This window comes from Ascaphus truei, chromosome 22, assembly GCF_040206685.1.
Source record: "Ascaphus truei isolate aAscTru1 chromosome 22, aAscTru1.hap1, whole genome shotgun sequence".
NCBI lineage: Eukaryota > Metazoa > Chordata > Amphibia > Anura > Ascaphidae > Ascaphus > Ascaphus truei.
The window spans coordinates 7,304,405-7,329,928 of NC_134504.1; the positions used below are offsets into that span (position 1 = coordinate 7,304,405).

General features: G+C 44.8%; 1 protein-coding gene across 1 annotated transcript; it reads left to right on the forward strand.

The window, feature by feature from the left end:
- Positions 1 to 602: 602 nt before the first annotated feature.
- On the forward strand, positions 603 to 25,391 carry LOC142472578 (uncharacterized). Its single transcript, XM_075579645.1, has 12 exons — positions 603 to 2,216; positions 2,512 to 2,622; positions 3,011 to 3,124; positions 3,640 to 3,753; positions 6,923 to 8,473; positions 12,994 to 13,075; positions 17,709 to 18,094; positions 18,378 to 18,488; positions 18,881 to 18,994; positions 19,511 to 19,624; positions 20,631 to 21,869; positions 25,045 to 25,391. Exons 1-12 carry the CDS (start codon positions 1,928 to 1,930, stop codon positions 25,335 to 25,337), a joined length of 4,518 nt encoding a protein of 1,505 aa, XP_075435760.1. The 5' UTR covers positions 603 to 1,927; the 3' UTR covers positions 25,338 to 25,391.
- Positions 25,392 to 25,524: the final 133 nt, after the last annotated feature.

Below are 25,524 nucleotides of genomic sequence, written 5' to 3' on the forward strand. Positions count from 1 at the left end.
CAGTTCCCCTCTGTGGGTGCAGGCTGGGTATAGCAGCAGGACCTGCAGTTCCCCTCTGTGGGTGCAGGCTGGGTATAGCAGGACCTGCGGTTCCCCTCTGTGGGTGCAGGCTGGGTATAGCAGCAGGACCTGCAGTTCCCCTCTGTGGGTACAGGCTGGGTATAGCAGGACCTGCAGTTCCCCTCTGTGGGTGCAGGCTGGGTATAGCAGGACCTGCAGTTCCCCTCTGTGGGTGCAGGCTGGGTATAGCAGGACCTGCAGTTCCGCTCTGTGTCACACACAGTAAGGGGTTAAACCAACATTAGTAACATGTCTCTGGTTATATCAGTCACAGACACGTTACATTCCTGACAGGACTTTCTGTGGAGAACTCATTTCCTCCCCTCCCTGCCGGCTACATCCAGGTCACAGCTCTGTGTCCTACTGCGCATGCTCACACGCAGGGGATCATGGGAGTTGTAGTTTTTATAGACTTCAATAGAGATCGAGTGGCACATAGAAGTAACACAGTAACATTTCCCAATTTCCCAGGCTAAAAACTACAACTCCCATGATCCCCTGCGTGTGAGCATGCGCAGTAGGACACAGGGCTGTGACCTGGATGTAGCCGGCAGGGAGGGGAGGAAATGAGCTCTGCACAGAAAGTCCTGTCAGGAATGTAACGTGTCTGTGACTGATATAACCAGAGACATGTTACTGATGTTGGTTTAACCCCTTACTGTGTGTGACACAGAGGGGAACTGCAGGTCCTGCTATACCCAGCCTGCACCCACAGAGGGGAACTGCAGGTCCTGCTATACCCAGCCTGCACCCACAGAGGGGAACTGCAGGTCCTGCTATACCCAGCCTGCACCCACAGAGGGGAACTGCAGGTCCTGCTATACCCAGCCTGCACCCACAGAGGGGAACTGCAGGACCCAGCTGCTATACCCAGCCTGCACCCACAGAGGGGAACTGCAGGTCCAGCTGCTATACCCAGCCTGCACCCACAGAGGAGAACTGCAGGTCCTGCTATACCCAGCCTGCACCCACAGAGGAGAACGGCAGGTCCTGCTATACCCAGCCTGCACCCACAGAGGGGAACTGCTGGTTCTGCTATACCCAGCCTGATACCACAGAGGGGAACTGCAGGTCCTGCTATACCCAGCCTGCACCCACAGAGGGGAACTGCAGGACCTGCTATACCCAGCCTGCACCCACAGAGGGGAACTGCAGGTCCTGCTATACCCAGCCTGATACCACAGAGGGGAACTGCAGGTCCTGCTATACCCAGCCTGCACCCACAGAGGGGAACTGCATGTCCTGCTATACCCAGCCTGCACCCACAGAGGGGAACTGCAGGTCCTGCTGCTATACCCAGCCTGCACCCACAGAGGGGAACTGCAGGTCCTGCTGCTATACCCAGCCAGCACCCACAGAGGGAACTGCAGGTCCTGCTATACCCAGCCTGCACCCACAGAGGGGAACTGCAGGTCCTGCTATACCCAGCCTGCACCAAACTTGAGCACCAGCGATATCTGCTTTTTATTCATACTATAGAACTGTGCAGTGTGTTACTATGTTGCACTAGAGGACTTTGCTATTCTTATGGCTGTTGATCTCTGGTCTTTTATACTGTGGATTTTATACTAGGTTTTTATGTTAGACCATAATCCTGAACTATTAATGTATTTTGCAGTCTTTTGAAATGAAGTTCCTGTTAGAAGACGGAGAATATGATTGTTTGGTGTCCCTGTCTCTCTGACTCCTTTGGGGTTGTTTTTGTGTTAATAATGTTAGGTTTGAAAGCTTATACTAAATGCTGTATATTTGTCCAAGAAAACAGATATTAAATTAGTTTCTTCTTCTCTTTTATACAGGCACAGCTGGCATCCAACAAATATAAATCAAGGAACCTGGTCAGCACCTTCAGAGGAGCACTACCAGCATGGACAGAGGAGCACTGCCCACGACCAGCATGGACAGAGGAGCACTGCCCGCTACCAGCATGGACAGAGGAGCACTGCCCGCTACCAGCATGGACAGAGGAGCACTGCCCGCTACCAGCATAGACAGAGGAGCACTGCCCACTACCAGCATGGACAGAGGAGCACTGCCCGCTACCAGCATGGACAGAGGAGCACTGCCCACTACCAGCATGGACAGAGGAGCACTGCCCACTACCAGCATGGACAGAGGAGCACTGCCCGCTACCAGCATGGATCCACGCTTGTTAAGTGAGTATTGTATATATTTTGATGGCTCTGAAATCTGCAACGAGGGGATATCTGGTTGTTTTGCAGTTCTGTGAGTCAAACACCAAAATGAATTAATCTTGTGTTCTTATAGAGCCGCTAGCAGGTAAGATCTCATATGTCTTCATCAAATCTATTAATCAATTTCTGCCAGAAGGGCTACTAAAACATTTCTTTACGACGGGTATTGTATTATACCAATATCAGAGAAGGTGAAATCACAAGAAGAGCCCCAACTCCCAGCTTTACGTGATGGGTTTTCTTTTCTTATTGCCAGGTTTCCCAGTGGTTGTACTGGAGAGGTTAGAGATTAAGTCAGAGAGAGAACCGAACACTGTGGATCATCTGAACCCAATAAAGAGAGAACTAGATACATTTTCTGTTAGTGGTAAGTAACCTTATATCCTCACTTGTCTTTATTCAGTTTGTTTAACAGACTGAAATGTCTACAATATTGGGGAAAATAACATTAAAGCATGGATACAATGATAAGTTGCATGTTCTAGTGAAAAACAAACACACATGATTTGTCTAAGGTTATATTGAGAATATTATTATCATTATTGAGGTTTGAACATTGGTAGCACCATAAACTCCAACATGTTTTCAGCACTCAGGGGTAAAAACGCTCATCACTCTTAGTTAATAATAAAGTACAATCAGTTACCTACCCCCTCCCCTTAGGAATCAGTATACAGTATTTCTGTATAGTGATATCACAGGAAGAGTTCCCACTCCCAGCTTTACATGATGGATTTTCCTTTTCTTGTTGGCAGGTTTCCCAGTGATTGTACCAGAGAGGTTAGAGATTAAGTCTGAGAAAGAAGAACCAAATACTGAGGCTCATCTAACCACAATAAAGAGTGAAATAGATTCATTTCCAGTTGGGGGTAAGTAACCTTATATCCTCACTTATCTTTATTCAATTTGTTTAAAACATGCACACAACCCCTGCAAGCTCAGAACCCAACCCCAGCACACCGTATATATGTGTCAAAAGAAGCTCTACTGGGATTGTGACCTAATGTGTACAACAACATTAAATAAACTTTAATTTAATTAATTTATAAAATGTACTGAAATGTCTACAATATTGTGGAAAATAACATTAAAGCATGGATACAAATATAAGCTACATGTTATAGTGATAAACACACACATGATTTGTCTAAGGTTATATTGAGAATATTGTTATTCAGGTTTGAACATTGGTAGCACCAAAGACACCAACATGTTTTCAGCACTCGGGTCAAAACACTCATCCCTCAGGGTTAATAATAAAGTACAATCAGTTACCTATCCCCTCCCCTTAGGAATCAGTACACAGTATTTCTGTATAGTGATATCACAGGAAGAGTTCCCACTCCCAGCTTTACATGATGGATTTTCCTTTTCTTGTTGGCAGGTTTCCCAGTGATTGTACCAGAGACGTTAGAGATTAAGTCTGAGAAAGAAGAACCAAACACTGAGGCTCATCTAACCACAATAAAGAGAGAAATAGATTCATTTTCTGACCATGGTGAGTACTATAACCTCCTTTTGTGTTTGTCACGGTGAGATTATGGCAGGCTGTATAGGTCACACATAAATATATATAACAGATGATATATATTTATCACTGGGTCTGAACTGGGACGAGTCTTAGATATAATAAAGTATATTTATTCCTTTGGATAGGTGAACACACGAATAATACAGTAACAAACAAGAAGTACACTTACTTTGGGGTTGGGGAATGAGAAGTATATAGCATAGCAATTCTCTCGCAATCAGGTAGCATTCAGATGATAAATTGAAGACAAAGGATACAGGGTGGACATCAGTTTATAAACCTTTTGTGCCCTATTCTTAATATTGAGTACCGTGGATTGGTTTTCAATTAACTCCAGCCAGTGGTTAACGTGGGAACACTTTTTGACCCATGCCCCCCGGCTGGTTGGTACATGCGCAGTAGAGCTCTGGGGTCCCATTTCTATAACCCCTCCTCTATATCAGGAATGCCAGCTAGTCTACCAAATGGAGTACCTGGCAGGAAATCCTTTGTTGTGGGGTGTGAGATGGAACACTTGAAGACTGCTCTGGTTTGAGTAGTCTCCACCCTCATGCAAACAGTGGAGGTGACAAAATCCTTTGAAACATACTCAGGCCCTAGATATTGGGTCGCCCTTCTGGCCATATGCTACCCTGGTATGCAAAGGAATTTCCTCTGGGTTTTACCCATATCTCGGAATACAGTATGTTGGATAAAACATGAACATATTAAAATATCCGGTTTCTTTGGGTCCAGCAGGTCCAAACTTCCCAGTTCTCAATTCCTGGAACTGGGACACCCTATGGTCCAATTTGCGACCTGCTACGACCTGGGAAACCGGAGGTACACAAATACACTTAAAACCGTTTTACATTTTAATACATAAAACTCCGCTGTAAATCAAATCACGTTTTTTCACTAAATCCCCATTGAAAACAACGGGGTCCGCCGCCATAGACTCTCAATGGCAAACCGCCGCCATTGGCGGCTATGGGAATCCCCGCCATAGACTTTCAACGGGGCGATGCCGCCGTTGAAGTCAATGGGAGTTTTCCGCCGTAGCCGGTCAATGGGGTTTGGCCGCCATTGAAGTCTATGGGAGAAATTCCGAACTTTCAAGGGGGTCCATACTCCGTCGGGTTGGTCCAAGCGGGTCAAGGATGGTTCTGCAGCGATGCCGGAGCAGTGGCTACAGATACCCCAAACCCTGATCCGCTGGGCCCTCCGGAACCGGAGCCATGGATTACCAAATTTCTGCATTTGACACTTAGCCGTTTTCCTGAGCTGTTTCTGCCGCCGCCATTGGAACCTATGGCGCGGCCCGCTCTTCTCGGTTCGACCCTTATCGGGGGTCCAGGATACGGGGACCCGGTTGTGGTCGAGTGGGGGGAGGTCTAGGAACTAGGGACAGAAAGAATTTTATTTCTAGGGGCCCTAGAACTGTTTATTCCCACGCTACTTGTCCGTGAACTTGACTTGTAAGTGATCAAAGCTCTCCTATTGAAAATGTATCCGCTTTGCGGTTAATCGGTTTGGACGGCAGCCAACTCGTTCCTGGAAAGCTCTTTCGAAGGTTTCTCCATTGAAGTCAATGAGCCCATAGACTGTCAATGGGAAACCGCCGCTCTCCCTCTCGGACGCCATCTGCTGGTCTTCTCAGGAACAGGACTCCACAGCAAGATTCACCATTAGAAAGCATTGAGCCCTAATGGCGGCCTATGGGAACCTGCAAAATGGTGCCTGAAAAGGCGGGAAAGTTACACAAAGGGCTATAATCACTACAACTATTAACCCTTGTGCTCCCGGATTCATCCCAGTGTGTGTGTGCTGCAGACCAGATGTTACAATAAAACAGGGGAATACACATTTATAGGTTATAACAGGGGTTGAATCACAGTTCTGGGTCTCAGCCCAGTTATCCCCTTGTCTCCCTGGTGAGGTCAGGGGATGGCCAAATGGGGTGTAACCCCTTTAATCCCGGGCCACCCCCTTTCTCCCTCTACAGTGTTGACAAAGGTTATCTGGTTACAAGTAGTATGGTCACCTCTAGTGACTATTCAAGATTAATTGCCTCTCATAGGAAGCCCCTGGGCCTGCTGATTATTCTGAAACAAACCACATGCAGCAGAGTTACAGGAGCAATATGTCTCACATGAGTATAAAGGTTGGAAATGCAGAGTTTGGGGTCTCTGACCATCAATGAAGCACATTTAGAGAAAACAAAACACATTTTCAAGGGCTCCTTTCACTGTTTGACCTTTGTATTCTGCCTGTGCTCTCGGACCCTGAATGCGAAGATAATGCAGAAGCTTCTCTCTGTTAACTTCTCTATTCTTCCTTTTCCTCTATCTGACCATCACTTCATCTCTCTCACTTCTCCTCTTCTTCACCTTCACTTACCCATCAGTTCTGTGTTCCCTGTGTTTCATTAAGCAAACAAGTCTCAACTCCACGTTGCTCTCCTCCCTCTCTTCTTTATGCTACTCTGCTCACACCGACAACCTTGTAATGAACTACAATTCTGCCCTATCTTCCCCTCATGCTATACATGCCCTTCTAACCGCAGGCCTAAGCTAACCTGCCATACATGCTTTGCTCCTGCACTCACTCCTCTGAGGGCTCCTAGAGGAAATCTCATACTCTCTCTGACATCCTCCAATACAAATATAATCTATCTAGTTTCAACTCTTCCCACTCCCAGGCTAAACAAAGGTACGTTTCTTCACTAATGAACACTCGTACGTTTAGCAAAATCGGCAATATTTAGCAGCACCATGAATGTGAGAGGAGAATGAAAGGGAAAAGTCAAATGTCAAATATTTCTCCACGGCTGCGTGCTTGGGAAATTGGATGAATAGTAGTTTTGACGGTAACAAGAAAGGTGACACACAGTGGATTAATTGGGCTGGGTTTAGATACTCATGTAGTCTCCCACCTACCTTTACACTATATAAATTTCTGTCTTGTTGGGTTGGTATCATTAATTCTCTAGTACCATTGGATATCAAGGGGCCATAATTTTAAAGCTATTGGTATAGAGTAAAGAGCAGATTTTGTTAATTAAGTAGTGATTAAAGTCAATTCTGCAAGTATTTTCTATTTGTAAATTTGTGTTACAGATATAAAACATTTGAGTACTGTCATTTTTTTCTGTTAGAGAACTGCCTGAATGAGGAGCAGAACTCAAACTCTATGTCCACGACACCATGCGACCCAGAAGTTGCAATAAGTAATGATCCCTGCCACATGTGTGACACGTGCAAGGAACCAGTGTCACATGACGGGGAATTTTCGGGCCTTGTACAGCACACAGCACAGACTGACTCTAACTATGGTTCAAGCAAAAGATATGAGAGAGATTCAAGAAGAAGTTGTTGTGCTAAGCTTTTTGTCTGTTGCAAGTGTGGGAAAAGCTTCTCACCTTCACACCTTTGTGTCCACACTAGCAAGCAACCCTTTACCTGTACAGAATGGGGAAAAAACTTTTCACAGAAAAGCAGCCTCCTTACACACCAGTGTGGGAAACAACTCCTCACACAGCAGAGGATTCATACAGGGAATAAATCTGTCACATGTACAGTGTGTGGGAAACAATTCTGTTCTAAGAAAAAACTCATCAGACACGAAAAGATTCATACAGGGGAGAAACTGTTCACATGTACAGTGTGTGGAAAAATATTTTCAATGAAATACGAACTCATCAAACACCAGATAATTCATACAGGGGAGAAACATTTCCCATGTACAGTGTGTGGGAAAAGATTTTCACGGAAGTACAACCTCCTTAAACACGAGAAGATTCATACAGGGAAGAAACAGTTCACATGTACAGACTGTGGAAAAAGCTTTTCACAGAAAAGCAGGCTCCTCACACACCAGGAGATTCATACAGGGAAGATATCTCTCACATGTACAGAGTGTGGGAAACAATTCTGTTCTAAGAAAAAACTCATCCGACACGAGAGGATTCATGCAGAGGAGAAACCGTTCACCTGTACAGTGTGTTGGAAAAGATTTTCATGGCAGAGCACCCTCCTAACACACCAGATGATTCACACGGGGGAGAAACCATTCACATGTACAGTGTGTGGAAAAAGATTTTCAATGAAGTATAAACTCATCAAACACCAGATAATTCATACAGGGGAGAAACCTTTCCTATGTACAGTGTGTGGGAAAAGATTTTCACGGAAGGATCACCTCCTCCTACATCAGACAATTCACACAGGGGAGAAACCTTTCGCATGTACAGAGTGTGGAAAAAGATTTTCAATGAAGAACCAACTCCTCTCACACCAGATAATTCATACAGATGAGAAACCTTTCACATGTACAGTTTGTGAAAAAAGCTTTTCACGGCAGAGCAGCCTCCGCAAACACCAGAATATTCACACAAGGCAGAAATCTTACACATGTACAGAGTGTGGGAAAACATTTTCACATAAGAGCTCCCTTCCCAAACACCAGCGTGTTCATACAGGGGAGAAACCTTTCACATGTACAGTGTGTGGAAAAAGCTTTCCATGGAAGCCCAACCTCCTCGCACACCAGGTGATTCACACACGGGAGAAAACTGTCACATGTTCAGAGTGTGGAAAACCATTCCGTCATGAGAAAAGCCTCTTCGAACACAAGATGAATCACGCACGGGAGAAACATGCACAGTGTGGGAAACAATCCAATATTAATTACCTGGTTTTTTTGGGTTAACCTTCCCAATAACCACCAAGAGGTCTAACCACCCACCCTCTACCCACAACAAACCCATCTCAGAAAGCAATGGGAAAATACCCTTGTAGCCAAATATAGCTATTAGCGCTTCTGCCCATTTCAAATACAGTGTAAAACATTACAAATTAAAGTAATACATGTAAGGGCCGATGCCCAACCATTAAAACACCAATTACCTAAGGTAATTAATTTTAATGGGGTGTGTGAAGGGAATACTGTGGTTGCCCCGGGAGGCTGGTTAGGCCTCTCGGGAATGTTGCAAGATGTGTAAAACCTTTCATCACCTTAGCGGTTGTAACCGCTAAGGTAATTAAGTGGTTAACCCCTCCTGAAACCCGAGAGGTAGAAGAGAAGAGGAGCACAGCTCACAGCGTCCACCAACGAAGAAAAATAAGGGCAACTCCAGACATGGAAAAAATATAAATGAGCCTTTAATAGTCAGCTTGGCAACAGTACAGGACCACGCACCAACGCGTTTCATCCCTCAGGACTTTCTATCTCTCTGGATTCGTCACCTGAGGATTGCACGCTAAAGAATCCATCTATCTGGAACTGCATCAAGGCAGGTAAAGGGCTATAGCCCCTCATTTATTACCTTCATTTGCTGGACTGTATATTATACCCCAGTGGTGAATTCATGCGTATTGGAGACCAAGTTTGGGGTAGCTGTGTGGGCACCACCAGGTCCCTGGTTTTCACCCTGGGATGTTTATTCTTCTCAATATACTACTGTTCCTGATAGAAAGACCTCACCGGGGAGGAGATAACAGCGGGCACGGCCGTGCAACAGATCACAGAGGCTGGGCTGCGCAAAAAATCTTTATTCTGTCATGGAGGTTTAAAAAGAGAGAGAGGGGAAAACACCCCCCCCCCCCCCGCACCTCTAACGCGTTTCAGCCGCCATGGGCCTTTGTCAAAAGCCCTTGGTGGCTGAAACGCGTTAGAGGTGCGGGGGGGGGGGGGGGGGTTCCCCTCTCTCTCTTTTTAAACCTCCATGACAGAATAAAGATTTTTTTGCGCAGCCCAGCCTCTGTGATCTGTTGCACGGCCGTGCCCGCTGTTATCTCCTCCCCGGTGAGGTCTTTCTATCTGTATTTCCTCTCAGCCTGGTGCACGCAAGGACTACAAGCCGGATGAAAAAAGAAGACAAAGTGAGTTTATTCATTCATTTTATTATTCTTGGAGCTTCCCCAGGTTCGTGGGTCATATAGTTGCGGAAGCTTTTATGGGGTCTGGGTGGGTTTCATAACCTCTCACAGACAACCCTCCACAGCAACGCCAGAACCACGCTCCAACTAGGGGTTTATTTGCTTACATGCTCCTGTATATAATTGTTCTTCCGGATATAGCAACACATGCTTATTAAACAAGCGGAAATTAACTCTGCAGCATTGGTTAATTGGGGTAGCAGCACACCTCAATGCTTTTACTACTGTTCCTGGATTCTGGATTCATCTAATGGAATTTATGCTATTTGAGCTTTTTGTGGTGATGCACCAATATACCACACAACCCTCCTGAAATCCTCCAGGTAGGCCTAACTTCCAGCCTCGGAGCAGCTATCCCCATCCCCCAACCTCTTTATCCATTGATTGATTGTCACTTTGGTAAACCATGCCTACAATATGGGCAAGGATTGCCAAAAGAGCAATAAATGTGCAACCTAAAAAAATACATCCACAAAATTGAATAACATTGGGGAGAGTGGCCATCACGGTCGGGCACTCGGCTGATCGGATCGCGCAGGCTGGTTTCAACCTCTCCTTCCACCCCTTTGAGGTCTCCTATTCCCCCCCTCCCTCCACCTCCTACACCCCCCCCCCCCCGTCCTTCTTGGTTGTCCTTTCTCTTCTTTCTCTCGTGTGTTGTTCTTTGTTCTTATTTGCCCACGATATAGTATATAAATCATCTTGTTAGTACCAAGCCCCCAACAGTAAACGTACTAAAATTGACTTAGTGTCTAATCCTCTGCAATTTTAGCATAACGATAGTATAAGTACATAGCTAAGAGTGTTTGTATGATTATTTAATAATATTCCATTGATATTATTCCTACTCCATGTATCAGAATGTCCGCTTGGTAGTATTATTGGAGCTCTGATGTCTGTGATTTGTACTATGCGGAAAACTAATAAAAACTATTTGAAATAAAATATGCACAGCACACCTCATCTGGAACTCCCCAATTCCACCTCCATAACAATATGGAATAGTTGTACTGAAGGAGCTGTCTACTCTGCTCGTAAATGAAGCATGAATTAACATTACAGGCAAAGAGGAATGCTAAAAATACATCATATAACTTTGAAAATGGATTGTAATTTTCTTCTGTGTTTTGTTAAGTGTCAGATAGTCAATGAAGGCAAAACAGCATTAGGTATTGTTCCCACAAAAGGGTGTAACACTTAGTTCATAATACTATACACCTAATGTAGTTGAATTAGATAAGCCTATGCTCATAAATATTGTATAAAAAACACAAACAAATGGTAGCGGTGACTAAGTGTGAACTAAAGGTGAAGAAGTGGTAATATGAAGGTGATGTAAACTCAACCAATAATATACACTAAATAAATGCTAATGTGAATAAATACAATATATAATGATGTAGAAAGTGATGGTGGGAATTCAAACCAGTCCCAATAAAAATGTTGATGAAAAGTCGAGTTCCGGAAGAAAGTCCGCTGGGGAGTAGGCAAAGCTTCTTAGGTGATCTAGCCTGATAACGCAGATAGCTACAAAACACATAAGAAAAGAAGCGCCAGCTCCATAGCATAATACTGCATATAAAGAGTAATTTATTATAGCAGGGCTGTCACCGGGACTTGAACTCACATAGGGGGTTAAAAAACATTCAATGGAGACAATCAGTGTGCTGACAGCTGAAGGACGAATCAGATGACAATACACGATCTGCAATGCCGGGATGCCAAAACTTGTGAGAGGGTACTCATCTGGGGTAGGAGAGGTGTCGGTAATGCTCCCAGTTCTTCCCTTCTCCTCGGACGGCAAACAACATTCTGCGGGGCTCACGATTCTTGCCAATGCTGCTGGAATTGATCCGCTCCAACTGGCATCCCAGATACACCGTGGTCGGTATCCAAGCAGGGCAGAGCACTTGCCGGCAATGTGTCCACGCGTCAGAGCGTCCTCCTCGAGGTACCTGCGGCAGCGTTTTATGGATTGCAGATTCCAATAAATATTATTTTTAAGTGACCCAGCGGCATCAGTCTCTCCTTGGCACTTCAGTGTATGCAGTGTACGGCCACCTCCTCCTTGGCGGAAGAAACTCTACTCATTTAGTTAAAACCTTTTGGCCAAAGCATTTTAAGCCTGCGAGCCACATCACGGCATGACCAAATATCGCAGGTCCTAACACTAACTCATTAAAAGTCTTATTTACCTCTATAATTAGAGGAAGAATGATCACACTGGATCTGTCCCAACCAGCTGCATGAAAAAGACTTGTTCATTTGGAAAGTTTAAATGATCCCTGCCCACTCCCCACTCCCAGCCCCATCGGGCTTTACCAGCACAGAGCCTGGTCTGGCAAGGACAAGCACTTACCCCCCCAACTGCCGCTGCGACTGAGGCAACACCATCCGACTCGACCCTATATGGGTATCAAAAATGGAGATTAGTCTCCCTTCCAATTCTTTTTGTCATTTTATTTATTTTTAAATATTTTTTATTAGTAAAATTATATTAAATTTCCCACTGTAACACAAAACGATATTAACAATATTCATAAACAAGGGATGGGTAGGTGGGAAATTGCTGGCAGGGAGCAGACTGACCACGCGCCCTGCTAGCGCGGCTTTAAGACCTCCCCTTTTGCGCCCCCTGACCGTGTCATCCCCTGCTCCTGCTGGTGTGGAGAGCGGCTAGAGGACGCCAGGGGGTTGGGAAGGGAACCTGGTCCCCTGGTCACGGCAGCCCCTCACTACGGCTAAGGTCCCGCTGGAGGCGGGACGCGTGCACAGCGCTAGACTGCGGTCTGCAGGCAGAGTTCTCAGGCATGGGGGGCGTGGCTAAAATGGCTTTTATGTTAAAAAAGAGTAAATAAAGTCCCCCCACCGCTTGCTTCACCCCTCCCTGAAATGAAAAACCTGAAAACGCTGCATGAGGGTCGGTGGGAAAGACACTGCATCAAAGAGATCACTGGGCTCACGAAGCTGAAGAGGAGGATTTAAAGTGGACAGTGATGGGAGGGGCAGAGCAGGAGCAAACCTGGCACACCATGCGACGCGTCACCGCACGGGAACACAATCCTGTTGTAGCCCCTGGTGGTTGACGCGTCGCAGTGAGCTGGGGAGCGAGGCGCCACTGGGGACCCAGCTAGGGAGGAGGTAAGGGGCTGGTGAGAGGCGCGCGTCGCCGGCTTTACTGGGGACCCAGCCTAAGGGGTCGGAGCTGCTGTATGTATCAATGTGCAGTACTTTAGTTTTATTACAGCCTCAGGGTTAAGTCTTATTCAGATTACTTCCTTCATATCAGCATTGGCCAAAAGGGAGGAACTGAAGCAGCTTTACTGCAATATATTAAGGACCAAGACGAGTATACACATCCACATGCAGAAGTAACTCTCTCTCCCTAGCACAGTCTCTGGGAAATGTTACTGTGTTGCTTCTATGTGCCACTTGATCTCTATTGAAGTCTATAAAAACTACAACTCCCATAATCCCCTGCGTGTGAGCATGCGCAGTAGGACACAGGGCTGTGACCTGGATGTAGCCGGCAGGGAGGGGAGGAAATGAGTTCTGCACAGAAAGTCCTGTCAGGAATGTAACGTGTCTGTGACTGATATAACCAGAGACATGTTACTAATGTTGGATTAACCCCTTACTGTGTGTTACACAGACAGGGGACAGGAAGGAAGAAGGTGTCTTCAGCAAGACCCCAACCTGAGACGGAGCCGGAACCCCCTGTGAAGCTAGTTGGGTGACGGAGGACCAAATAGAGTGCGACACACGAATTCCCGGAAGTGACGTCAGAGGTCGGCTGGGTACCGCACCACAGAGAGCATCTTTCCCTGGCCCCTCGGTGGCAGTGAATGGCCTCTGTGTGAGTGAGTGGCCTCTGTGTGAGTGAATGGCCTCTGTGTGAGTGAGTGGCCTCTGTGTGAGTGAGTGGCCTCTGTGTGAATGAATGGCCTCTGTGTGAGGGGCCTCCTCGGCCTGTAACATAAAGAGTCTCCTTTATACCTTCCCCAAGAGGCGGCCTCTCTCCTTCATTACCCACAGTGTATGGGGAGACGGGAAAAGGTACATGTCAGGGCCTGTATGTATGTCTTTATATAGCGCCATTACTACACATAGCACGTCACAGCAGTAATACACGTATGTATGTCTTTATATAGCGCCATTACTGCACATAGCACGTCACAGCAGTAATACACGTATGTATGTATGTCTCTATATAGCGCCATTACTGCACATAGCAAGTCACAGCAGTAATACACGTATGTATGTCTCTATATAGCGCCATTACTGTACATAGCGCGTCATAGCAGTAATACACGTATGTATATCTCTATATAGCGCCATTACTGTACATAGCGCGTCACAGCAGTAATACACGTATGTATGTCTTTATATAGCGCCATTACTGTACATAGCGCGTCACAGCAGTAATACACGTATGTATGTCTCTATATAGCGCCATTACTATACATGGCGCGTCACAGCAGTAATACACGTATGTATATCTCTATATAGCGCCATTACTGTACATAGCGCATCACAGCAGTAATACACATATGTATGTCTCTATAAAACGCCATTACTGTACATAGCGCGTCACAGCAGTAATACACGTATGTATATCTCTATATAGCGCCATTACTGTATATAGCGCATCACAGCAGTAATACACGTATGTATTTCTCTATATAGCGCCATTACTGTACATAGCGCATCACAGCAGTAATACACGTATTTATGTCTTTATATAGCGCCATTACTGTACATAGCGCGTCACAGCAATAATACATGTATGTATGTAAGTATAATGACAAGAATAATTACATGTAATGGTGGTGGCTGCTAAGGTTTCTGGGTCTGTGCTATATTACAATACATGGCATATAAGAGATAAACAATGGATATAAGGGCAGGAAGTAAATGACAGTATATCGGAGGCCCTGTCCTGAAGAGCTTGCTATCTAAGAGGTGTATATTGGGAGAACTACAGCCACAGTAGGAGTAAAAGTGCAACTTGAGTCAGTAGTATATAGGTTTAGATCATTTTAATGAAATACTTGGATTAATTGAATTTTCAGCAAGGCTTTGAAAACAGGAAGTGAAGATGTTTACCGAATGTTGAATGAAAGCGAGTTCCGTAGGGAGGGATTATGGGAAAGGTTTTAACAGCGAGAGGGCCGTAGAGGTAAATGGTGCAGAGATGAGACATCCTGGTGTTGAGTTTAAGGCCGAGCTCGTGACAACGTGGGCCCATCCTACCGTGCGCGCCACCGCACTCCTGCAGCCCCAGCGATGTGTGCACTAGACTGCAGGAGATTGGACAGGCGATCGGGAACGTGGCAGACGCGTCGCGAAACTGGTTCGCCCTTATTGGCTGAATCAGCTCACGGGATGCTGATGTCATGCGACTGCAGCCCCAAATCTCAAACTGACTTGTCTCTGCAGAATGTAGTAGCGCCGCGGGCACTTGGGGAACTGCAGTAGCAAATCAGGTAAGGGTCCTGAAAGCGCACACAGCAACGCCACCATCATGAGCGCGGCCTAAGAGCTGAATACGGATGTAACGAGATCTGCGTTCAGATATATGGAGGTGTAGAGCAGTCTAGAGCATCAATGGAGAGGATGAGATTTAGTTTATACAGAGATTCATAGGAAGCCAGCTGTGAAATTGCAAGAGGTCTGAAGCAGAATAGGCATCATGAAGAGCAGGTTTAAGCAGCAGCATTCTGAATGACATGTAAGCGGGCGCTGTGGGGACGAGCTGCCCCTCAAGGGGTTCGGACCCGTGCACGCTGCAGGGACAAGAGCCGCCGGGCCCATGCACGCTGCGAGGGGGGGCCGCCGGGCTGTGCAGACATTTTTTTCCAGGAGACTGGAAAATTGAGATCAGACCTAGCAACTGAACGGCGGTTCAGCCAATGAGGACAAACCTGCCAGGTGACCCTGTCACTCCCCAGTCAATCCCCCCCCCCCGTCTTTCTCCCTGCAGCTCATTGCAGACCGGGGAACTCTGCTGCACGCGCCGCCAGCCAGGTAGGCGCACGTGCAACGCAGGCTGCGGGGCCGTAGCCTCAGGAAGAGAGCTGTGAGGTATTGAGACGAGATAAAAGGATATTGCAGTAATCAAAACAAGATAATGTATAATGCATTAGTCGTGGGACAGAGAAAGGGGCGTAATCGCATTTATATGAGCAGTGTAGGAAAGAGGAGTCACATGTAACCCCTAGACCTGTGGTGCGCAAACTGGGGGGAGGCCCTCCCTGTTTCTAGGCGATTATCCAATTAATATAACTCACACACACACTTTGGTTTGGAGCTTGACCCCAATAATGTCAGACATGCGCAGTTGCGCCGAAATCCGCCATTGTTTCCTGCAACTCTTCTGACGGTGGCACGCAGGAGCAGCCGAGGTGAGCAGGCCCCAGACCGGAGAAGCAGGTGAGGTAAGCTAACAACAGCCCCCTGCACCGGTCAATTCTGTGGCCAAGCAAAGCTCCTTCATGCGCTGCCCCAGTGTCTGACATAATCTCAGACTGCCACTCTGCACACGGAAGCGCAGGACAGATTCCCACATTCCTGACCCCAATAATGCCCTGGCTGGGTTACCTCAGCTTCGCATCGGGCCTTCAACTCTACCAACCAGGGCACTATTGGCCAGTAATGCCCTGTTCTTCAGGGATTCTGAATTAATTGAAGGTCATATGTGTTGTCCGTGTTCTGGATCTTCACTATCTAACTCCGGTATACTCCCACTGGCACTAAGAAAATGTTTCAGCGTGTGAATCCTTGTCTCAGCGTTTTCACAGAACACGCAAAGTGAACCCTTTTAAATGGCTTCGTCAGTGAAGCTGACCTTTGAACGTCAAAATTCTATCTACATTTATATAGGTGCAATGTGTGTGTGTTTTAAAAAATATATATAATGAATATGCAGATAAATAGGTAAAAAGGAGGACACAAGGAACGGTTCAGCGAGTAAAGACACTGCTCTGTAAATGACGACACTGAGTTTGAATTGGGGGAACCTGGTTGAATTCCCAGGGTCAGCTCCATGGGACCTTGGGCAAGTCACTTTATCTCCCTGTGCCTCAGGCACAAAAACTTAGATTGTAAGCTCTATGGGGTGTACCGAGTACTGTAAATGTGAAGCGCTTTAAATCCCATTGGGAGTAAAGCGATTGTGAAATAAATAAAGCTAATATTCTATTTCAGACAATTTTATTAAGTCACGGTAAACCAATGTTGGGGGTGGACACCGCAGCCTTTATAAAGGTGGGCACCTCACTTTGATGAAGGTTGCTGTGTCCGGCCGAAACGTTGTTTTTCTTTGACTAAATAACATTTGCTGAAATATCTTTATACATTTATCATATTGTTCGTGGAATTGCAGGATTTTCCTTCCAGGTACAAAGAGGCTGAATGAGATAAACTGGAGGTGACTGATAAGGAAGAAAATAATGAGGATGAGGGTGGGAAGGATGAAGCATCCCCCCCCTATTTATATGGCGAGAGGAAGTTACTGCGCTGTTTACTCTGCATTACCCACTTCTCACCGTATAAAATAGAAAAGGGAGGCGGTGTCAGTATGGAGCAGAACTGCTGGACCTGAGAAAGTATCGGGAACATTTATCAAAGTCTCTCTGATACCAAACGGGAGCACCAGCGATATCTGCTTTTTATTCATACTATAGAACTGTACAGTGTGTTACTATGTGGCACTGAGAGGACATTGCAATTCTTATGGCTGTTGATCTGACTCTTTATACTGTGGATTTTATGCTAGGTTGTTATGTTATAACACAATCCTGAGCCATTAATGTGTTTTGCAGTGTTTGAAATTAAATTCCTGTTTGAAGACGGAGAATATGATTGTTTGGTGTCCCTGTCTCTCTGACTCCTTTGGGGTTGTTTTGTGTTAGTAATCCCAGGCTTGAAAGTTTATACTAAATGCTGTATATTTGTCCCCAAATAAACACAGATCGTACTAATTACATTTCTTCTTTTATACAGACACAGCTGGCATCCAACAAATATAAATCAAGGAACCTCCTTTCTCAGCAGCTTCAGAGGAGCACTGCCCACTACCAGCATGGACAGAGGAGCACTGCCCACTACCAGCATGGACAGAGGAGCACTGCCCGCTGCCAGCATGGACAGAGGAGCACTGCCCACTACCAGCATGGACAGAGGAGCACTGCCCACTACCAGCATGGACAGAGGAGCACTGCCCACTACCAGCATGGACAGAGGAGCACTGCCCACTACCAGCATGGACAGAGGAGCACTGCCCACTACCAGCATGGACAGAGGACCGCTGCCCACTACCAGCATGGACAGAGGAGCACTGCCCACTACCAGCATGGACAGAGGAGCACTGCCCACTACCAGCTTGTTAAGTGAGTACTGTATATATTTTGATGGGTCTGAAATCTGCATCGAGGGGATATCTGGTTATTTTGCAGTTGTGAGTCAAAGACCAAAATGAATTAATCTTGTGTTCTGATTGAGCCGCTAGCAGGTAAGATCTCATATGTCTTCATCAACTCTATTAATCAATTTCTGCCAGAAGGGCTACTAAAACATTTCTTTATGATGGGTATTATATCAATATCAGAGAAGGTGAAATCACAAGAAGAGCCCCAACTCCCAGCTTTACGTGATGGGTTTTCTTATTGCCAGGTTTCCCAGCGGTTGTACCTGAGCGATTAGAGATTAAGTCAGAGAGAGAACCGAACACTGAGGATCATGTGACCCAAATGAAGAGGGAAATAGATACATTTCCTCCTGGTGGTAAGTAACCTTATATCCTCATTTGTCTTTATTCAATTTGTTTAACAAATAGACTGAAAAGTCTACAATATTGGGGAAAATAACATTAAAACATGGATACAATTATAAGCTGCACTTTATAGTGAAAAACAAACGCACATGATTTGTCTAAGGTTATATTGAGAATATTATTATCATTATTGAGATTTGAACATTGGTAACTCCAAAGACTCCAACATGTTTTCAGCACTCGGGGGTAAAAACATTCATCACTCAGGGGTAATAATAAAGTACAATCAGTTACCTATCCCCTCCCCTTAGGAATCAGTACACAGTATTTCTGTATAGTGATATCACAGGAAGAGTTCCCACTCCCAGCTTTACATGATGGATTTTCCTTTTCTTGTTGGCAGGTTTCCCAGTGATTGTACCAGAGACATTAGAGATTAAGTCTGAGAGAGAAGAACCGAACACTGAGGCTCATCTAACCACAATAAAGAGAGAAATAGATTCATTTCCAGTTGGGGGTAAGTAACCTTATATCCTCACTTGTCTTTATTCAATTTGGATAAAACATGCACACAATCCCTGCAAGCTCAGAACCCAAACCCAGCACACTGTATATATGTGTCATAAGAAGCGCTACTGGGATTGTGTCCTAATGTGTTCAACAAAATGAAATGCACTTTAATTTAATTAAATGTACTGAAATGTCTACAATATTGGGGAAAATAACATTAAAGCATGGATACAATTATAAGCTACATGTTATAGTGAAAAACAAACGCACATGATTTGTCTAAGGTTATATTGAGAATATTGTTATCATTATTGAGGTTTGAACATTGATAGCACCATAAACTCCAGCATGTTTTCAGCACTCGGGGTATAAACACTCATCCCTCAGGGTTAATAATCAAGTACAATCAGTTACCTACCCCCTCCCCTTAGGTACCAGTATACAGTATTTCTGTATAGTGACATCACAGGAAGAGTTCCCACTCCCAGCTTTACATGATGGATTTTCCTTTTCTTGTTGGCAGGTTTCCCAGTGATTGTACCAGAGACGTTAGAGATTAAGTCTGAGAGAGAAGAACCAAACACTGAGGCTCATCTAACCACAATAAAGAGAGAAATAGATTCATTTGCTATCAATGGTGAGTACTATAACCTCCTTTTTGTGATGACAAAGGTTATCTGGTTACAAGTAGTATGGTCACCTCTAGGGAATATTCAGGATTAATTGATTTCATAGGTCACCAGTCCCAGATCACCAGTGACAAATCCCAACCCCAGCATACACTTTGGCAGGAGGCATCTCGGGCATTCTGAGGGACCTGCTTCTGCAGTTTGCGTGGCCACTTTTTTCAGTTCTGTATTTCTATCGGTAAACCTAGAAATGTACTTTCTAAACCAGAGAACTATTGCTCTTCTACCAATTTATCAGCCATCTGTATTTTAAAGTTTTCAGAGGACCAGAGGGGTGCGGAGAACTGTTATTTTGTGTAAATGTGACTTGAGGAGGATATCCAGATTAGCTAGACCCCTGTGATGAGTACAAGTACTTTTGTAAACATTCTGGCACTGCCTTAAGCCCAAAAGGATGGGATGTGAAGTGAAAGGGGTTGGCTGGAACATACATCCTCAATTTCTGATATTTTTTAGTTGGCACAGACTGTAAAAATGTTTTGGAGGGAAAATCGGCAATATTTAGCAGCACCATGAATGTGAGAGGGGAATGAAAGGGAGGAGTCAAATATTTCGCCGTTCTTCCTACGCACCAATTAGATTGAAAGCTCTTCGGAGCAGGGACTCCTCTTCCTAAATGTCACTTTTATGTCTGAAGCGCTTTTTCCCATGACTTGTTATTTATATTATTTTTTTTTATGATTGTCACGTGTATTACTACTGTGAAGCGATATGTACATTAATGGTGCTATATAAATAAAGACATACATATATATTTCTGTCTTGTTGGGTTGGTATCATTAACTCACTAGTACCATTGGATATCCAGGGGCCACAATTTTAAAGCGATCGTTATAGAGTAAAGAGAGAGATTGTTAATTAAGTAGTGATTAAAGTAAATTCTGCAAATATTTTCTATTCGTACATTTGCATTACAGATTTAAAACATTTGTGTTCTGTCTTTTTTTCTGTTAGAGAATTGCCTGAATGAGGAGCAGAACTCAAACTCTGATATGTCCCCGACACCCTGCGACCCAGAAGTGGCAAAAAGTAATGATTCCTGCCACATGTGTGACACGTGCAAGGAACCAGTGTCACATGACGGGGAATTTTCAGTCCTTGTACAGCACACAGCACAGACTGACTCTAAGTATGGTTCAAGCAAAAGATATGAGGGAGATTCAAGAAGTTGTTGTGCTAAGCTTTTTGTCTGTTGTAAGTGTGGGAAAAACTTCTCCCCTTCACACCTTTGTGTCCACACTAGCAAGCAACCCTTTACCTGTACAGACTGTGGAAAAAGCTTTTCACAGAAAAGCAGCCTCCTTACACACCAGTGTGGGAAACAATGCAGTGAAAAGAGCCAACTCTTCAAACGGCAGAGGATTCATACAGGGCAGAAATCATTCACATGTACAGTCTGTGGGAAACAATTCTGCTTTAAGAGCAAACTCCTCAGACATGAGACGATTCATACAGGGGAGAAACCGTTCACATGTACAGTGTGTGGGAAAAGCTTTTCACGGAAAAGCAGCCTCCTTACACACCAGATTGGGAAACAATGCAGTGGAAAGAGCCAACACCTCACACAGCAGGACATTCATACAGGGAAGAAATCTTACACATGTACAGTGTGTGGAAAAAGCTTTACACGGCAGAGCAACCTCATTGTACACCAGAGGTTTCACACAGGGGAGAAACCTTTCACATGTACAGAGTGTGGGAAACAATTCTGTTTGAAAAGCAAACTCAGCAGTCATGAGAAGATTCATACAGGGGAGAAACCTTTCACATGTACAGTTTGTGGAAAAAGCTTTTTACGGCAGAGTGGCCTCCTCACACACCAGAATATTCACACGGGGGAGAAATCTTATGCATGTACAGAGTGTGGGAAAACATTTTCACAGAAGAACAACCTTCTCATACACCAGAGTATTCATACAGAGATGAAGAAAACGTTCACATGTACAGTGTGTGGAAAAAGCTTTGCACGGAAGAGCTACCTCCACACACACCAGAAGATTCACACAGGGGAGAAACCTTTCGCATGTACAGAGTGTGGACAAAGATTTTTACGGCACAGCAGCCTCCTCAAACACCAGATGATTCACACAGGGGAGAAACCTTTCACATGTACAGAGTGTGGGAAACAATTCCGTCATAAGAGCACCCTCTTCGAACACGAGATGAGTCACACACGGGAGAAACATGCACAGTGTGAGAAACAATTAAATATGAACTACCTGGTTTTTGTGGGTTACCCTTCCCAATACCCACCCGAGATGTCTAACCACCCACCCTCTACCCCAAATTGGCAATAAATGTGCAACCTAAAAAAAAATATCCACAAAATTGAATTACATTACTATAAAATTAAAACAAACAGCCGAAAGGGAGGGAGGGACTGAAAAACAGGGGGTGCCTTATTAGTGATTTATTCATCATTCACTATTATTTCACTTTTATATATGAAAAAAAGAAGAGAAAAAGCGCCCGATCCTTGTATAAAATCAGATATAAATTTTTTAATAAATCATGGACAGACAAATGCACACTCACACTTTGTCAATAAAAATAAGGCATGTTATGGGACCAAAGTTGACAAAGTGTGAGTGTGCATTTGTCTGTCCATGATTTATTAAAAAATTTATATCTGTATTTATACAAGGATCGGGCGCTTTTTCTCTTCTTTTTTTCTAATACGTTCGTTGGGAGGTTGGTGAGCCCAAGAAGAAGCAGCCTGGACTTTATTATTGTCATTTTCATGGACTCATATGGACTTAAGTATCGTTACAATCATTTATAGTTTTCTTATTTTTATGTTCATATATTTTTATTTTTAATTTTTAAATGGTACTAACTGTTTTTTATATAGTACAATTTTTGCATTTTTTTAGTCCATAGGTCACAACAGTATGATCATCCCATTTTTATTTTTATTTTCACACTCATTTTTTCATTTTTATGTTTTATTTTTATGCACATTTTTTATTTTTTGGGCAAGTTATTATAACACATTTTTATTAACAATTGTTTCATACCACAAGCATATCGATATGTTATATTGTTCATAGGCATCTGTGCTGGGTGTTACATCCTGCCATTGCAGATCAGGGCTGCAGCAATTTGGGTGTAGTGTGTGAAGGGCGCTGTCTTTAATATTGCTATATCACTTTTATATATGTTTATACAAAACATTAACATGTTTATACTGTATCATTCATGATTTTACCATAATATATCATGTTATAATCTATATATATATATATATATATGTGTATATATATATATATATACATATATATATATATATATATATATAGCTTTAGCCTATAGGGAACCATGTTAAAAATGGTTATTGAGGCAAACAGTGACATTGTGTGCTCATTTGCATGTCATTTCTCAGAATCCCTTGCTGCAGTGGAAGTGCTGTATGCTGGGTGATAATGGGGAAAGGCAGGGTTGCAGACCTGCCTGAGACATGCAGATGAGCATACAGTTATATTTGTATATATATATATATATATATATATATATATATATATGTTACAAAGTTGGCTGTTTTTGTTTCTTCCATTTTCTTATGTTTGGTTTACATTCATTTTCATTGTTGATACATTTGTTGCAATTTCCAACACTACAACATGCTTTGTACACGAGTCCGATTTTATGTTCTAGTTACACATTTCTCCAGTTACGATCTATTTGATTGATTTTCTCTTCTCACATTGTTGCTAGAATGTTTCTGTAGGTAGAAGATATACTGTGAGGCTGTTATTTTGCTATATACACATCTTCTTTGGCTTAGTGTGATTACAGGTAATTAGGTATAGTGTTGTATCGTTACCGCGGTCGTCAGGAGGGATCACGGAGGAGAGGCTGCCCTTCCACTACCCAGTATTGTGCTAGCTATTCATTCTACTACAGGTGTGGTATTCACTCACCTGAGCTCATTTGATTTTAATTGGATATTGGAAGCTGCTACTAAAGAATCCCCCTTAATTAGGATGACCAGATTTACAAAAGTAAAAACCGGGACACATTAAAAAAAAATATTTATAAAACATGACATTACCAACTGCGCTTTGTCTCCTTTATGTCTCTCCGCCACTCTCTGTCCCCCATCCTCACACACACCCCATTCTCTAAACCCCCATCTCTCCATTTTTGTTTCCCCCCCCCATCCCTCCATTCTCGCCCCCCCCCCCAATCCCCATTTACCCCCCATCCTCTCTGTCTCTCACCCCCACTCTCTTTCTCCCACACCACCACCCCCATTCTCGGTGTCTCTCTCCGCCATTCTGTGTCTCTCCCCCCCCCCCATGCTGTGTGTGTGTGTCTCTCTCTCCCCATTGTGTGTGTCCATTCCGGACCTTTCCTGCCACTGTGGAACATTAGTGGGGGGGAAGCCATCCTGAGCCCTAGCAGTTAGAACTCCGGGAGCTCTCACTGCTGGGGCTTCGCTGAAGCTAACCCCGCCCCCACCATCTGCAGCTCAGACCCGGCCTCCACTCTCATCCCTGCGTTCTTGCTCTCTGCTGCCCCCCTGCTGTGATGGTCAAAACCGGGACATCCAGAAAAAAACGGGACATTTTAAAGAATGTCAGGCAGCCGGGACAGACCTTAAAAAACGGGACATCTGGTCACCCTACCCTTCAGTCACTCTTTGATAAAGTATCATTGTAGTACGAAACATGTCAGAGTTTTGTCCCCTGTAGCGATGTGATTTGCTTTTGAACAGTTTTTGTCTAGCATTCACTTACCGGTTCACAGTGCACTGCCATCTCTGCCTATTTTTGTATATCCTATTACCGGCTTGAGTACGCCTTCAACAGGACTGACTTTTGCTGCATCATGGATGGGCACGGACACCTTTCATTTGTGAGCTATTTAGACTATGTGTCTGTCGTGTGTGACAGCAGGTTGCTTGGGGGCAGGGCTGCCAACAGGGTGGGTCTGCCAAGGTTGGCGTCCCGAGCCCTGTGAGTCAGGGGCCCCGTCTGCCCATGGCCACTGCTGGGCCCGTGTCAGGGAAAAAATAAGCCCGAGTATAAACTAAATTAAAAAATGAGGGGATCCAATCAGGGCCTTCTTCATGGGCGGGGAGTGGGACAGACCAGCAGCTAATATAAGAGACTGCACAGGCGGGAGAAGCGTGTTTGAATGTTCCCAGCCGTGCAGCTGCTTATTCAAATACACACACGTTAAGTACATGCTGTTATCTGTACTGTGATTGTCTGTCTGAGTCTTTTTCACCCTCACTGTTGTGTGTCTGTATAATGTATACTCTGTTTTGTTTTGGTCTCAGTCTGTGTAGTGTTGTGTCCCTTGTGTGTCCGTCTGAGCTGTCTGTCCTAACTTACCCCGTCTTTCCTACCTCCCCCTCTTCCAGCATCCATCCTTAAAGCGCCCTCTCCATCCAGGGCCCGGGCGATTCCTGTTCAGACCCCTCACGGGCCCCACCCCAGCAGCAGGCCTTACCGGGTGGCATCACCGACCCCCCCTTCCCCCTCACGGTTACTGTACCGCAGTCGTCCCCATACCGGCTTCCACCCGGAGGGGGCTGCTCCTCCCCCGTACCGGCAACCACCTCCCCCATTACCGGCATCTGGCATCCACCTCCCCCCCCACCGGCATCCAGCAGATCAGCGCCATCCTCCATGCCCGCCATGCGCCATCTCCTGACCCCATCCCGCAGCCACCCGGCCCACCCGGCCTGACCTGAGACCATCCACAAGGTAAGTGATTTGTATTGGGAGGGCGGGGGGTGTATTTTTATATGTATTGGGTGGGGGGTGTATTTTTATATGTATTGGGTGGGGGGTGTATTTTTATATGTATTGGGTGGGGGGTGTATTTTTATATGTATTGG

What these genes read in the sequence shown, in the direction of transcription:
- LOC142472578 (XM_075579645.1), top strand. Translation starts at nt 1,928, where the DNA reads ATGGACAGAGGAGCACTGCCCACGACCAGCATGGACAGAGGAGCACTG. An exon ending in AGATTCATTTCCAGTTGGGG is followed by an intron (nt 3,125 to 3,639) that starts GTAAGTAACCTT and finishes TCTTGTTGGCAG; the next exon opens with GTTTCCCAGTGATTGTACCA. An exon ending in GCCCACTACCAGCTTGTTAA is followed by an intron (nt 18,095 to 18,377) that starts GTGAGTACTGTA and finishes TCTTATTGCCAG; the next exon opens with GTTTCCCAGCGGTTGTACCT.